The sequence below is a fragment of the Aulonocara stuartgranti genome (genome assembly GCF_965226115.1).
Source record: "Aulonocara stuartgranti genome assembly, chromosome: 18".
In the NCBI taxonomy this organism is placed as follows: Eukaryota; Metazoa; Chordata; class Actinopteri; order Cichliformes; family Cichlidae; genus Aulonocara; species Aulonocara stuartgranti.
In genome coordinates this window covers 1,627,030-1,641,950 of record NC_138954.1, presented here as the reverse complement: position 1 = coordinate 1,641,950, position 14,921 = coordinate 1,627,030, and the positions used below count along the sequence as shown (strand labels likewise).

General features: G+C 47.1%; 1 protein-coding gene across 2 annotated transcripts; it reads right to left on the bottom strand.

Moving 5' to 3' along the window:
* Window positions 1-1,454: 1,454 nt before the first annotated feature.
* On the bottom strand, window positions 1,455-12,479 carry dhx9 (DEAH (Asp-Glu-Ala-His) box helicase 9). Of its 2 annotated transcripts, XM_082513553.1 has the most exons (28): window positions 12,369-12,479; window positions 11,460-11,614; window positions 11,245-11,385; window positions 11,025-11,133; window positions 10,724-10,890; window positions 10,216-10,364; window positions 8,248-8,294; window positions 7,826-7,962; window positions 7,656-7,745; window positions 7,218-7,379; window positions 6,890-6,967; window positions 6,627-6,818; window positions 6,294-6,435; window positions 6,090-6,172; window positions 5,836-5,992; window positions 5,313-5,410; window positions 5,021-5,234; window positions 4,726-4,820; window positions 4,503-4,576; window positions 4,253-4,405; window positions 4,016-4,176; window positions 3,615-3,726; window positions 3,367-3,528; window positions 3,077-3,204; window positions 2,770-2,999; window positions 2,491-2,606; window positions 2,179-2,379; window positions 1,455-1,944 (listed from the first exon to the last, which is right to left on the bottom strand). In XM_082513553.1, the coding sequence occupies exons 2-28, from the start codon at window positions 11,568-11,570 to the stop codon at window positions 1,617-1,619; spliced, it is 3,837 nt and encodes a 1,278-aa protein (XP_082369679.1). In that variant the 5' UTR covers window positions 11,571-11,614; window positions 12,369-12,479; the 3' UTR covers window positions 1,455-1,616. The 2 variants fall into 2 exon arrangements, with proteins under 2 accessions (XP_082369679.1, XP_082369680.1); XM_082513554.1 differs by lacking the exons at window positions 10,216-10,364; window positions 10,724-10,890; window positions 11,025-11,133; ... (1 more) ...; window positions 11,460-11,614; window positions 12,369-12,479 and adding an exon at window positions 8,385-8,482.
* Between the last annotated feature and the right edge of the window lie 2,442 nt (window positions 12,480-14,921).

The window sequence follows — 14,921 nt, the reverse complement described above, 5'->3', positions numbered from 1 at the left end:
ACACACTAAGTATACACTCCACACTAAACGTCACAAATCTGCCACATCTAAACTCTCTCTCTCGCTCGCTCTGTCTTGCTGCCGTTACCGTCACCCCCAAAAGTTTTCCCTCTTCCTAAACAACCAAATCCCACATGTTGACTTTTGTTTTTTAAATTGGGCGACATGGTGCATTTTTCCACCGATAGGAAAGAGGGTTTTCGCGCTGTCCTTAGAAAACGCTTAAAACACAAACACACACACAAACGTGACGACAGTATTTAGAAAAAAGCGTGGCTTCTATATATGATCATAACTCTGGATTTACTGGCCTGTAATTAAAATTTAAAAACTTTGAAGTCCGAACTTTCAATGTGGCTGAAACAGAGACTCAGCGTGGCTGCAGCTTGTTGCTGTGTCAGCTTACATTAGTCATGTGATCTGGAGGTGCAGCGTGTCCGTGGACCACAGAGGGTTAATAACACTCACCTTCCTTCCATTTCCAGAGTGTAACATCCACCCACCTGTGTAAAAAGCGAAATTCCCATGGTGTTGTTCAGAATGTGCTCTGGCACGATCATAAGCATCGCTTGCTACTGAAAACAAGAAAAAAGCCGGTCCTGCTATGGGCTGAACCATTTGTTACTGGTGCAGGGGGGACACTATGCAATATATTCAGTTTTAGCATTTATATTCACTGCTGACTGTAACTACGCTCAAAATGTTAATGCTGTCTTATTTTAATAAACAACACTGTCATATGCAAAACTGGGGTGGCAAGGGATCATTTTAGGGTGGCACTTGCCACCCCATGCCACCCTTCTAGATCCGCCCCTGTGCAGCTCTACTTCAATATATCAAATATTTGTGTCATTCTCAAAACTTTTGGCCATGACTGTACTGAGAAGCTACGAGAGGTGGCCAAAGAAAAGGACGGGTCTTATCCATCAGAGAAAAACCCAACATACACCCACCCCTGCCCAGCTCCTCTCAGGAGACTGAGATGAGTATGAAGATGTCTAGCACATATCAACAGCTGAGGGTCCCTGCCCACGGGGAGGTGATGCCACCCCATCCAGGTCAGTCCTCCTGCAGGTGGATGGGTCTGTGGTGGGGTGATTTAATTGTGGTCAATTTTAATCTATCCTCATGTTTATTTAACAAAAAAGTATTTTTAAAATCTGTATTTTACTTTTGTACCTTCATGTATTTAAAAAAACAGAAGTATTTAGAAAAAAGAAAGCGTGAGACAGCGCCTCCTGCTGGGCCCTCACAGCCAGAACCTTTTTAAGTTAACCTGCATTATTTAAAATAGTTTCTGCTTTTATTTTGTGGACACTCTTTAAGCAATAACTTCTGTTTGACACGAGTCCAAACTTGTGGGATTTTTAATTTTAAGTTTAAACTCAAACTAATCCTGATGAGTTGGATCTTCAGACTTTCAATGTGTGAAGAGGAAGAATGAGCCAACGCGATGAAGGAACAGGACAGATTTATTGAGACGTTTTCATTCACAGACCATAAAAACCAACATCAGCAGGTTCCAGTCAAACATCATTTTAACTGCGGCGCTCGATTTCACATTAATCTTTTACAAAATAAACGAAAGAAGAAGACGAGGCGACTGATTTTTAAGGTTAGTATCCCCCTCTGTACCCGCCGCCGCCTCTGTATCCTCCACCTCCTCCTCTGTAACCACCTCCTCCTCCACCTCCGCCTCCCCTATAACCACCTCCTCCTCCCCTATAACCACCTCCTCCTCCACCATAACCACCGCCTCCTCTGTATCCTCCATATCCTCCACCACCCCTGTATCCTCCTCCTCCTCCATATCCTCCACCTCCTCTGTATCCCCCTCCTCCTCCTCCATATCCTCCCCTGTAGCCTCCTCCTCCTTGGTAACCTCTGCCGCCGCCTCCTCCATCAAAACGCGGCATCTTCGGAGGTCGTGGACCGTCTCCCATCCTGCACAGACACACAAACAGAGGAGATGAGATGTTTGAAGGTCTAAAGTTTGTTTTCAGAGGCGATGTGAGTAATAACAGGATGAAGCAGAGACCCAAAGAAGATCAAAACATCAAAGTTTCATCATAGAGGGAGAAAAATCTGCGATTTGAAAGGATGAACTAAAACGTTCCTTCATTCATGTGGAAAAAGGAAACAGGCAGGCTGCGTTTCCTGTCTGAGGACGTCCGTTACCTCTGGTTGGTGGCCATCATGTTGAGCCCGGCCGCCGACGGTTTGGAGACGTGTCTGATGACGTTCAGGAGCCGCTCGTTGGTTTGGTCCATCTGTCTGATGTACTCCGGGTCTTTGGTCACCTCCACCACCACCGCCTCCAGGGCGGCCCGCAGAGCCAGGATGTTCCCCGCCACCTCGTGAGCAATCGTCAGTTTGATCCTGCCATCATTAAAGTGAAAGGTCACTGAGAGGAGAGCGAATCGCAGTGCCTCAGAGGAAACAGGAAGTGAGTGAGAGTGCTGACGAGCTGCAGGTCGGTCGGTCACTCACCAGTCGTCGAGCTCCACGATCTCTCCGTTAGAGGTCACCTTCTTGCAGGCGAACAGCAGCAGCTGCAGAGGACTGACCAGAGTCATCCCTTTAGCCGAGATCGCTCTGGTTCGGATCTGAAAACAGAAACGTCCCCACCCGAGAGAAATGTTGGCTGTGATGCTGCGAGGGCCGTAAATTCATCTAAAAATTTATTTAGTGAGAAAACCTACAGAAAAAACCACCTGCTGTTGTTAATTTACACAAAAGCAACGTGAACGTGGCAGTTTTGGGTTTCACCTTCTCGCCGAAGACGAAGAACGGCGACGGGTAGATCATGTCGTGGCTGCTGAAGGGACAGTTGACGGAGGATTTATGGATGAGGGCGTTGCGCCCCTCGGTGGTCAGGATCTTCCTCTTCTCTTTGTGGTAGCAGACGTTGGGGTACGAGCCGAAGGTCAGCAGAGAGACCACCACGTCCAGGTTGTTGTCCGGCCCCACCGTGTTGAACATCTGCGTCATGAGACACTCTGAGGGAAACGAAAGTGCAGGTGAGCTCCCGGCCGGTTCAATCAGCTTTGTGTGTCAGGATGGTGCGTTCGGGTACCTTCAGGAAATCCAGAGTTCACCAGGATCTCCTTCAGCTGGACTTTGGCCTCCCAGGTCATCCTCAGAGTCGACATGTTGAGACGTTTGTGGTCACAGAAGCGACTCTCCGCCTCCTCTCCATTAATCCTGAGCAGAACAACAAGTGTTCACAAACGAGACGTTTCAGGGAGAAAACGACACCTCCTGTCACTCGTGTTGCAGAGGTCTTTTGTAACTTTACCGCTCTACATGTGAAGTTTACCATTTTTCTGATTTAGCTATTCATTTGTAAGAGCACGCGGCACAGACCTGACGTCGTCCCAGGCCTGGAACACGGACAGCAGCGCCACGTGATCCGAGAAACGACTGCCAGCAAAGTTTCTGTGCACGAAGCCGAGACGCTTCCCCTCGTTGATGAAAGGCTCTGGGAAACAGGAGGCGGCCGAGATGGTGCACATCGCATCGCCGACGCTGGAGGGAAACACGAAAATGAGAATTTCATTTAAAGACGGGACGCTGAGAGAATCAGAAAATCAGCAGAGAGACGAAAAACTGACTGGAAGATGCAGCCCATGATCATCATCTTCCCCAGCCGAGGTTCGATCGGCAGCCGAGCCAGAATCCGCCCCAGAGGGGTCAGCTCGTCGTTGGAGTCCAGAGCGTCCAGCTCTGCAACAAACACGGAGATTACAGTGAAAATAATTCACGTGGAAACTGACGGCAAAAAAAGGATCTTCAAAAACAAAACATAACATGTCAACTTTATGAAGTACAGACAAGAATCAGACCAAAGGGCATAGAACCCCAACACAGGCATAAAAACAGGCCACAGCAGGGCTGATCATTTAAAATCTATAAATCAGAGCGTCAGATCTGTGAGAGGACAAACCAAGACACACAGAACTAAGTTCCCAGCAGCCCCGATAGTCCGTTTCCCTTCAGACCAGGCCTTTCGTACCTTTCAAGGTGTGTTCGGCCTCAATGACGGCGTCCAGTGGCGGTGGCTCGATAGCCTTAGACAGGAAGTGGCCGATGCCTCCGAGTCTCAGCAGTTTGATGCTCAGGGCGATTTCATGCAGCGGAGTTCTGAAGATCTCTGGAGTCATGTGAGTCTCCAACCTGCACAGCCACACAGAGACATGTTAACACCCAAACGCTGCAGCCCGCGGCGTGCCGGAGGATCAACGCGCCTTACTTGTCGAATCGAGCGCGGCTGCAGAGGTGGAAGCAGAACCCCGGTCGGACTCTGCCGGCTCGACCTTTCCTCTGCTCCAGGTTGGTCTTGGAGGCCCAGACGGTGGCGTAGTTGGTCATATTGTTGTGGGAGGTGAACAGCTTCACTTTCTGCCTGTTAGCACAGCAAACAGTGCGACCTTTAACCCCTAACCCGCTCAGACGCTGACCTCAGGAAGAGAAACTACACCTGTGAGCACAGCGACACTTACTTGCAGGAGTCGATGACGTAGACGACATCGTTGATGGTGATGCTCGTCTCGGCGATGTTGGTGGACAGGATGACCTGAAACGTCAGCGTGTGGTTCAGACATGCTCAGTGCATGTAGCACATATCAGACACACTTCATCTCATCCACGTCGGTCATCGTTGAAACGGTTTGAATTCCACAAGTTAAATTTAGGATGAAGCTTTTATGTATTCCTGTCACTGACCTTTCTGATGTCATCAGGAACCGGTTCAAACACCCTCCTCTGCTCCTCTCGAGGTATCTGAGAGTGCAGCGGCAGGATTCGGTACCGGTTGCTTCCTGAAAAGCACAGCATACCAGATTTTTCACAGTGCTCTCGCACGATGAGCAACAACGCTACACAACACCAGCTAAAAACCAAGATCCAAGAAGTCTCTTGCTTTCCACTGCAGTGTCAGGGGGAGTGTTTCGGTCAACAGTCCCCACAGCAGTGACTCTCCACTTAAGGCGTTATTGGTGTTGTGTGGTGTGACGCGTACCGAAGTGTGGGTTGCTCTCCAGGTGTCTCTGCATGGAGTAGATGAGGTTCCAGCCGGGCAGGAAGACGAGCACGGCGCCGGCCACCTGCAGCGTCTCGATGTACTTCAGAAGCGCCTCCACCAGCTCGAAGGACGTTTCCTTCTCATTGATCTGAGACATCGAATGCTTCGTCTCCGGCGTATACTCCGGCCCGCAGATCACATTACAGTTAGTCTGGGGAGAAACGTTTTACAATCACATGTAATTCTGACGTTCGTCACAGTGCAGAAGAATTTTAAAAACGTTTCTCACGTCGTCGTCTCCTCCCTCCTCGTCTTTGTCTTTCTTCTTTCGGTCCATCGGTGGAGGCACAAACTTTGTCATCTGGATGGAGTCCTCCAGGAAATACTCTGAAAACAAGGAAGAGGTTTTTTCAAACCCGCTGATATAACAATAACTGTTTACTACACTGATTATTGGCTTAAACAGTTTAGGGCAGGGGACCTCCAGGCCTCGAGGGCCGGTGTCCTGCAGGTTTAAGATGTCCTTCATCCAACACAGCTGATTTAAATGGCTAAATGACCTCCTCAGCATGTCCTGAAGTTCTCTAGAGGCCTGGTCATCAACTCATCATTTGATTCAGGTGTGTTGACCCAGGGTGAGATCTAAAACCTGCAGGACGCACCACGCTCACCATTACACCCAAACCTCCCGGCTAACGGGTCACCAAACACTTGTATGAGTGCTTATCCTCAGTTTATATTACAGGAAAGTCCACAGACAATCATCATTTTAATGTTTCCACACACAGGTGAGGCCGGTGAGTCGGAGGTACCTTGGACAGGGAAGGTGCGTCCAAACACCTCAATGACGGGGCAGCTGAAGAAGTACTCTCTGAACATGGTGGTGTCGATGGTGGCCGACATGAGGATGATGCGCACGTCCGGGTATGCCTGGACCACGTCTCTGAGGACCACCATGAGGAAGTCCGTCTGCACGGACACACAGAGGGTCAGACACATGGACAGAAGCCCCCGGGGTGTTTTTGGCTCAGTGAGTCCCTAAAAATCAGCGAACAAACAAACTCACGTTGATGTCTCTCTCGTGGATCTCATCGACGATGACGTGACTGATGCCTCTGATTCCTGCTTCCAGCTTCCGCAGAAGAACACCTGAAACACAGAAAACACTCAGATCTACATGGCCGGACCGCCAAATCGCTTCCCCCGCCCAGCGAAGTAACCACGGCTTCGCTGCTTAGTTGCTGAGGCAGCGGCACAGTGGCTTCCATACCGACGGTGCAGAAGAGGATGCTGGCGTGGGGTCGAGGCAGGACGGACTCAAATCGGACACTGTAGCCACAGCTTTTCCCAAGATCCTCTGCTCTCTCAAAGGCGACCCTCTCAGCCACGGACACAGCGCTGATCCTTCTGGGCTGCAGAGAAGAAGAAGGTCAGGGCTGCTGTGCGGAGGTTTACGGAGCACACGGAGCTCAAACACGGATCAGACCTCAAACTGCAATGAAGTGAGCTTAAAGCCGCTTAATGTTTGCTTGATCAACAATACAGAAGACAGGCTGTAAGCTCTCAGGTAAACGAGGCGGGTGAAAGGACGCCTCGGCGTTACCTGCGTGACCACGATGTTGCAGTCCGATGCTCGGCCCCCCTTGATGAAGCGGTCCAGGATGTACTGAGGGACCTGAGTGGTTTTACCGCAGCCCGTCGCTCCTCTGATGATCACCACAGGGCTTTTGTCGATGGCCGCCATGATCTCTTCCTCAAACTGTTTGACGGGCAGCTGCTCGCGCTCCATCAGGATCTGAACGACAGCATCGTTAAGTCTCACGGCACGCTTTCAGCAACGCAGACGTAAAGGTAAAGGAGACTGACCTTCTGCAGGTTTTCATCATGCTCCAGCTGGTACTGCAGCTCGTCGTGCAGGTCGCCGCTGATCTGCTCCGGAGGGCACTGAAGGGGTTAGAACGGGGTCTTTACGGAAGGCTTTCACCACGACTCGCTCCGATTTAGAAATCAGAGTTTTGTCAGGAAAACAAAGGACAGAGGGAAGAGCTGCACGACTCTGATGACTGTAAGACACCGAGTGTCTGCACAGCCTGTGGGACTCGAATTAATAACATGATTTCTGAATACCTGCTAATAAAGATCAACGAGCCACAAACTGATCCTACTTTAGGGTTTCAGGGTTCGTGAGACTCACGTAGGCCAGCGGCCCCTCGTCGATGTTGCTGCTGGTCCAGGGGTTCCAGTTGACCTGAGGCGGCGACCAGGGGACGACTCCGGCTCCGGTCTGCCTCTGTGACGGCTCGAAGTACGCCAGCTTCCCCTGAACCAGAGACACCGGGCTGCTGGGGTCTGCAGGCTGGAACATAAAAACCTTCATGTTACTGAATCGAATGTAAACGCTCCGTTTATTCTGACGATGACAGTTTGCTTTGAAGAGCATCACCACATCACATCTGCAGTCCGGTGCACTGAAGAGTGTTTCACTGGTTTCATGCGTACGTCCACGAACATCAGCGCGACAGACTTCAGATTCGTCACAGCACACTGCTTTATTTGCTACGTGCTGCCTTTGAAGGGTGGGTTCGATTGACAGACACTGAACAGCAAGTGCGAACGCTTTCATGCGACTCACCGGTGGGGGGACGCTGACTCCGAGCTCCTGGACCACACAGGCCAGCTGCTGCTGTAGGTCTGGGGACACGTTGACCTCAAACGCCTCCAACTGTGCCAAAATAACAAAATCCTGTTTTAAAAACGAGCTGCGTGATGTGTCGTTCAGTCTCTGCCTGTTTTTAAACGTACAGTTTCTCCCTCCTTCTTCTTGGTGACCCCGGAGTACGCCTCGATGACTCCCAGGTGATACAGCTGTCGCACCAGAGACAGAGCGCACGATTGAGCCGCCAGCTTCTTGTTGGAGCCGTGCTCTCGAGCCGTGATCCCTGCAGAGCAAACCCGGCAACGTTTGACTCACACGAACAACAGAAAGCAACTGGTGTTTCATGGTTTCTGATCACATTTATCACAATTTCTGTAACTTTTCCATCCAGTGTTAATCCGAGAACAGACTAATAAAAATCGAATTCTTCTCGGGCACGCTCACACAGAGTCCGGTGTGGTTGCCATTTTGGTTTGTAGCGCTCTCTCTGCGTCCTGTTCTGACCTCTTTCACTGCTGATCATCTAAAACAACTTCAGCATTTAATAGGAAATGTTCTGGAGTCTTACTTCTGCCGAGCTGCTTCACAAAAAGCTGCATCTCTGCTATGAAGCTCCTGCAGACACAAAGACAAACGTCACGGCTTCACTCCTTGTTTCTAGAACAAAAGCATCAAACTGCACGTAGACTTAGGAGCTGAACTCACCTGCAGCACTCTCAGGAGGAAGCCTGCATGTTTTTCTGCCAGACTTTGGGATTTTTAAAGACCAATCAACAGCTTTGATTCTCCTGGCTGCGCTCTGCCCTGCGGTGAACAGCGACACCAGAAATCACAACCAGACTCCACCAAGCCCTGAGCTGCACCCATGGGACAGCTTTAGTGCACCTAAACACTGTCCCATGTCTTCCTTTGGTGTGGTTGTGAGTTCTGGCATCACCTCGGTGTTCTTTGATGGAGCAGGAAACTCACTCCAGCCTCTGAAAGTAACCTCCTGCCCAATTCACCAGCTGACATTTATCACAGCTCATTTCTCACATTACAACAATTCATCAACTCAAACCAGTCTGGGTTTGTCGGGCTCAGGTTCTAGTTATTCTAGTTGTTCTTGTTTCAGTGCGAGTTAGCTGGTGTCTGCGCTCAGTTCGAACAGTGAGAGCTCTCTGGTGTAGCCGACACACCCTGGAGGTCTCTGGGTTTACAGCAAGTCCAGCAGAAAAACACACAGGAACGTCCTGAACATCAACCACCAACCAACACACGTCAGCTCTGCAGCGCGACACACACCAGCTGGGTCGTATTCAGGCTACTGTCACACATTTATGTGCACGAAGACAAAGAAGACGTGTTTACAGGTGTCTGGGAATACGATGATGGCTGAGCTGAGACCCAGCTGGTGCGTGCTGAAAGAGAATATAACCTTTAAGAATTTCATTCAACGAGGAAAATAACAGGAGAACTGAGACGGCAGCAGGAATAAAGAGAAAGATGTAAAAAGATCAAAAGGAAGCAGGAGATGAAAACAAGAGGAAACAGAAAGAAACAGCAGGAGAAGAAGGGGAGGACATAAAATCAACACGTCCTGTAAAACCCTCGCGCTGCTCTTTGGAGGAAATTATTTTAGAATAATCAGAAATTCCAAGTCTTGTTTTACATAAACTGGCAATTTTTTTACAAAGAAGATTCAATTCAATTTTATTTATAAAGCGCCAAATGACAACAACAGTCGGCTCAAGGCGCTTCTGAGCGTTACCACCCGTCACTTCAAGGACAGCGCTCGCTCTCCGGGCGGAGCTTCGATTATTTGTGCCGAAGCCCCGCCCCCACCCTGTTGATCAACACTTTCAGCTTACACCCTCACACGTCTCCTGCACATGCACAAAGTTCCACAACAGCTCAGTCTAGAGATGCCACCATCTCTGACTCCTCCCACAACACTGAAGAAACGCCATGTTAAGTTCATTCGTCGCCATCTTTACTGAGAAAACAACTAAAGCTGTTGTAAAGCTTTGCTGTAGCTCAGGCCAAAAATATGATTAGTTCGTGTTTCCCAGTCTGGTTGCCGAGCGGCTCTTTGGGGGCGGGGCCAATCTTTGCCATTATTGTATTTTCCAATGGATTTGATACATTTATGTAGAATCTGTGAGCTGAATGACTAAAATAAGCAGCGTTTATCAGAACGTATCAGTACAATCAGAAACTGAATGTCTGAACATGCAAGATAAAACAGGTGTGTGGCTGAAGGTCGGCTGTGAACTCCAAACCAAATCCAAACTGAAGGGAAACAAAAGACAAACACTTCCAGCAGAGATTCAATCAATTCTCTTCAAATGGAGAAATCAAGTCCTTTGGTCAAAATCACAGTTGCTTTTAGGAAATACTTCTGATTTTTCTTCAGCTAAAGAGAATTATTAAGCAGCTGAAGCTCATTAAAATCACAGTCACACCATCAGCGTTTGTTTCGGCTCCAGCTGTGACCCCTCAGACTGGATCTGGTTTAGAATTTCCAGCCGGTCTAAAAAGCTCTGAGATTCCAGACCTGTTGTGGTCCGGTCCCACTTGGCTGTATTTATACTCAGCACTGGTTTTCTCCTTCTGGAAGAACTGGTTCAGACGGGCCTTGGCGTTCTCCAGAGTCCAGTTTCCGTGAAGGTTAGCGTTCAGATCCACTTCCTCCGACTCCAGAGTCTGCAAACAAAAACACAGGCGGGAGTTCGTTTAGCGAGGGAGAGAAATCAAACCTGAAGAACAAATAAGGGAACTCATTCTGGTTCTAATGATGCATCTGCATATTATTAATGGCCAAAGTTTAAAAATAAAAGTAGAAACGTATTCCCCGAGTGCCAGTTTTCTTCATGAAAGCAGAGTCCTCGGAGTGTAAACTTGGCTGGTTGTTCCAAGTTTAGTAAATCTGTCCAAGGTTCTGGTTCAGATTTGAGCTTTAGGGGGACGACTGTAACTTAGGAGCAGCTTACTTCCTGTTAAGGAGCTTAATGTTAACATCACCAATGCTTTTCACTGCACTGTAATTTGGAATTATCTTGTACCGCCTGCGCTTCCTGTTCGTCTCTCTTGGCGTAATACTCCTTCAGGTTGGCTCCTCGGTCCCACTGAGCTCCTCCGTCACTTCCTCCTCTGCCCCAACCCGAGTTTCCTGCTCCTGCGTAACCCAGTCCGGTCACTCCTGGAACCGGCCCACTGACGCTGCTGTCCCCTGAGAACAATAAAGAAGGAGAAGCAGAAAGAAGCCGGCTGAATATCTGAACCCGTTTAATCCGACCCGCCTCACCACATTAAAGTAAGAACTTGTGATGTTTGGAGTCGTTAAAGCCACCATGCTGCCGGTACCTTGCTCAGCTTTCACTACCAGGTGAGGTGGTAGAGGACCGCTAGAAGGGAGGTTTCCAAAGCCAGCATCTGCAGCTGCATCAGGTTGATCTGCGATGGGAGCGCTCGCCTGATGGCAGAAAACGTACTTACTCATTTAAAAAAAGACAAAGTGAGAGAAACAATCAGTTTTTATCTCTACAGAAAAAAACAGAAGGAAAAACAGGAACGGCTTCCTGACCCCGAGGGCCGGGACCTCTGCTGCGTTCATCTCTCCGATTCGGACCAGATAGTTGACAAAATCGCGGGCGGCGTTGGTCTGCGCGTCCTTCTTATTGGTGGAGTTTCCCATCCCAATGTAGTTGAAGCTATCGACTCGGACCTGCAGGGAGTACGGTGTAAGGTTAACAAAAACCTCACCGAGTGAAACCCCCTGATGTCAGAATGAACGCTCACCTCACACATAAACTTCTGCCTGTTTTTGTTGCCCGCTGCTCGGATGTCGTAGTTTGGAGTCAGCTTCTTTTTCCCACACCAGGCGTACAGGAAGTTCTTGATGTCTGCCATGGTGGACTGACAGGAGGGTCCTTCTCTTCCGTGGACCAGTTAATCTGAGAAACAAACTGCTGTCAAACTCCTTGATATTTAGCTTAGATCTGGCACTTACTGTGAATCATTTGGTTTGGAGTCACAGAGGGATGAAAGTCAGTAAATGTTGCTGAACTGAGGACGGATAATATCACATCTAAGAAATTACTGCAATAACTAACTGGCCAAACTCTGGTAGAAGCCTTGCTGCTGTCTGCTTACCACCTTTTAAGATGAACTTTGGTCTTGCCTGAACACAAACGGGTCTTTGATAGTGACTCACTTATGTAAACATGGCTGTACGGATCACTTTACTCAACATAAATATGCAAATTAAATGAAGTAACTCAAACCCAGTCTTGATGGATGCATTTACTGCCCACCGCTAGGATAAATCCCGCTGTCTGCGGTGATTCTGGATACAAACGATAACAGCGTCATTAGCACAGCGGGTTGTTTTTACTGTGGGCTGGATTTCATAAAACACTGTTAGCATTCATTAGATTCAACTCTGTAATGTTTGGCTAGCATTTAACATTAGCCTCAAAGTGTAAAATTAAATTGATGACTTATAATCACGAATTTAAGTCACTTATCTTTAAACTTTCAGTACAATTTATATAAAAATTAGTTTCTGATAAATGCGTGACTGCAGGCTAACGTTAGGCCCCTGCTAGCTACTTATCACCGGAAGTTCAACTCACATCGCGTCGCAAAAAAATATGATTAAATTAAGAAGAAATGCGGGGGAAAATAATCCGAAGTATTTGTACTTACAGCCAGGGCAGAAAATTGCAAAAGCTGCTCCACACTTCAGCAGCTAAGCGCCGGCAGACTATCAGCGTTGGCTTCCTCCGGTTACGCTTCACTTTCGGTTAAAAATAAACGTAACTCCCGGTGCTTCAGCGCCCCCTCAGGCCGGAGGGAGAATCGGCCTCCATCAAGTTCTGTTTCTTCTTCTTCTTTTTTTACTATCTTTTTTTGCCTTTATTGTTCTAACACAGTGGAGAGAATACATGAAAGCTGTGCTCCATGTTCCTCTTTTCATGAACACTTTGGTCAGTCATCTTTACACCAGCAAAACAGATTTGAGCTCCATAGTTATAAATGCCTGTTAAGTATAAATGATCAAAACAGTGAAAGTTTTAAAGCCAGGCCATTATAAACCTTTAGTTTATATTTAGTATAAGTATTAGAAAAGTATAAAAGAACAGAATAGAATAAAAAATAGAACAGAATAGATAAAATATACCGAATTGATATTTTTTTTGTATTCAGGCATTAAATCCCGTGAAACCAGCTGATCTGGAGTGTTTTAAAGATGATGTTTCTTGTACATGACAGACTTTAAATAAAACTTCTGTCATCCATCAGTCTGTGTTAACCTGAGCTCCTCTCCTGAAGGCACCAGATATTTAACCTGAAGCACCTGAAGGACCGAGCTCAATAAGATTTATAGATCACCTGAAAACAATAGTAGAAAATGATCTAACAGCCCTACCTGCATCTCTTAGAGTGTTTTATGTTCTTTTTTTGAGGAAACAAATGGATTTTCAGTGGGAACTTGATTTAATTTAGGGCATCTGAGGCAGAAAAAGAGGAAACTAAAATAGTATTTTCACATCGTAAAGACAAAACTGAGTCATTTGGTTCAGGACATTGAAACTTTCTGCATTTAACTACAGAAATTGTAGCTGTTCAAACATTAACAGCAAAGCAACAAACTGCGTGATCACATCTGATGATTAATTTGTTCCAACAGAAGAGACTTCACAGTTTATAATAATAATATTTAGAGTATTTGCTTTAAACCAGGAGATTCTTTAACTGAGTTCAGCTTCTTGTTTAGATTTTTTAACCAGCGCTGAAATCAAACCAGAAAGTTTTGCAATTTCTTCACAAACTTGACGATAAAATCTGCACTGAAGATTTATTATGACTCAATAAACTAAATGTGTGTGTGTGTTAAGGTGTGTTGGTACGGCAACACAGTCAAACTGGGTGCGACTCTGTGTGTAAGCAGGCAGGGTGTGTGTGATGGATCATAATGTGTGTGTGTGAGTAAGTGTGTGTCTGAGGCTCAGGGTGTGTCTGCTGGCTCACCTGCAGCCTCAGGACACATCTTACACATGGAAACTACCTGAGCAGCAGGAGGAGGAGAAAACGTGCCTGCAGGCGAGAGTCAGGGCTCCACAACACAAAACACAAACACTGTGTTTGCTCCAAACTCAGCAGGAGGTGAAATGTGCTTTAATCTGTGGCGACTGCAAATAAACGTCTGTGGCTGTCTTTGGTTTTTGAATAAAACTCTAACCCCGAGCACATCCTGAACCTTTTATATCTCCCTGAACGCACCACGGCGATAATAACTACAGTAAACAGTTTAATTAAAAGGAAAGAACAAAAAATATTTTTCCTCTTGGAAAAATCTCGATTCCTCATCAGAACTATTCCACAACTTTGATAGATGACCTCATATTTACTGTTTCAAACATACTTTAAACAGTAAATATTTAATATTAGTACTCAGATTTTCTTTAATGTGATATCTTTCATATATTATATAGAATTAATTTTATACATATTTGTATGTGCTTTATGTAAGCTTCCCACATGGTTTAACATGAATTATCACATTTAAGTTATGCTAAGCTTTAACATAAACTTTGTTAAGTTGTATTAAAAATATTCAAATTCCTTATATAATCCCAACTAGTCTTTTAACTAACTGATCACAATGATTATAGTAATAAAGAGATGTTACAAACTGGATCTGCTGGATCCACTCGACTGCACCTAGTGCTCCGATTACCACGGGGCCCACCGTTACCTTCACCCTCCACATCCTCTCGAGCTCTTCTCTGAGCCCTTGGTATTTCTCCAGCTTCTCGTGTTCCTTCTTCCTGATATTGCTGTCATTCGGAACCGCTACATCGATCACTACGGCCGTCTTCTTCTGTTTGTCTACCACCACTATGTCCGGTTGGTTAGCCACCACCATTTGTCCGTCTGTATCTGGAAGTCCCACAGGATCTTAGCTCGGTCATTCTCCACCACCCTTGGGGGCATCTCCCATTTTGACCTCGGGACTTCCAGGTTATACTCGGCACAGATGTTCCTGTACACCTGGTTATGGCGTTCCATGTATGCCCTGCCTGCTAGCATCTTGCACCCTGCTGTTATGTGCTGGATTGTCTCTGGGGCATCTTTACACAGCCTGCACCTGGGGTCTTGCCTGGTGTGATAGAGCCCAGCCTCTATGGATCTTGTACTCAGAGCTTGTTCTTGTGCTGCCATGATTAGTGCCTCTGTGCTGTCTTTCAGTCCAGC

Bases quoted from the DNA above. Each gene is read 5' to 3' on its own strand.
- dhx9 (XM_082513553.1), bottom strand. From the start codon at position 11,570: ATGGCAGACATCAAGAACTTCCTGTACGCCTGGTGTGGGAAAAAGAAG. The intron at 11,134-11,244 runs GTCAGGAAGCCG...TTCTGCCATCAG, and splicing joins CAGAGGTCCCGGCCCTCGGG to GCGAGCGCTCCCATCGCAGA. The intron at 6,436-6,626 runs GTAACGCCGAGG...TCTTCTCTGCAG, and splicing joins GCAACATCGTGGTCACGCAG to CCCAGAAGGATCAGCGCTGT.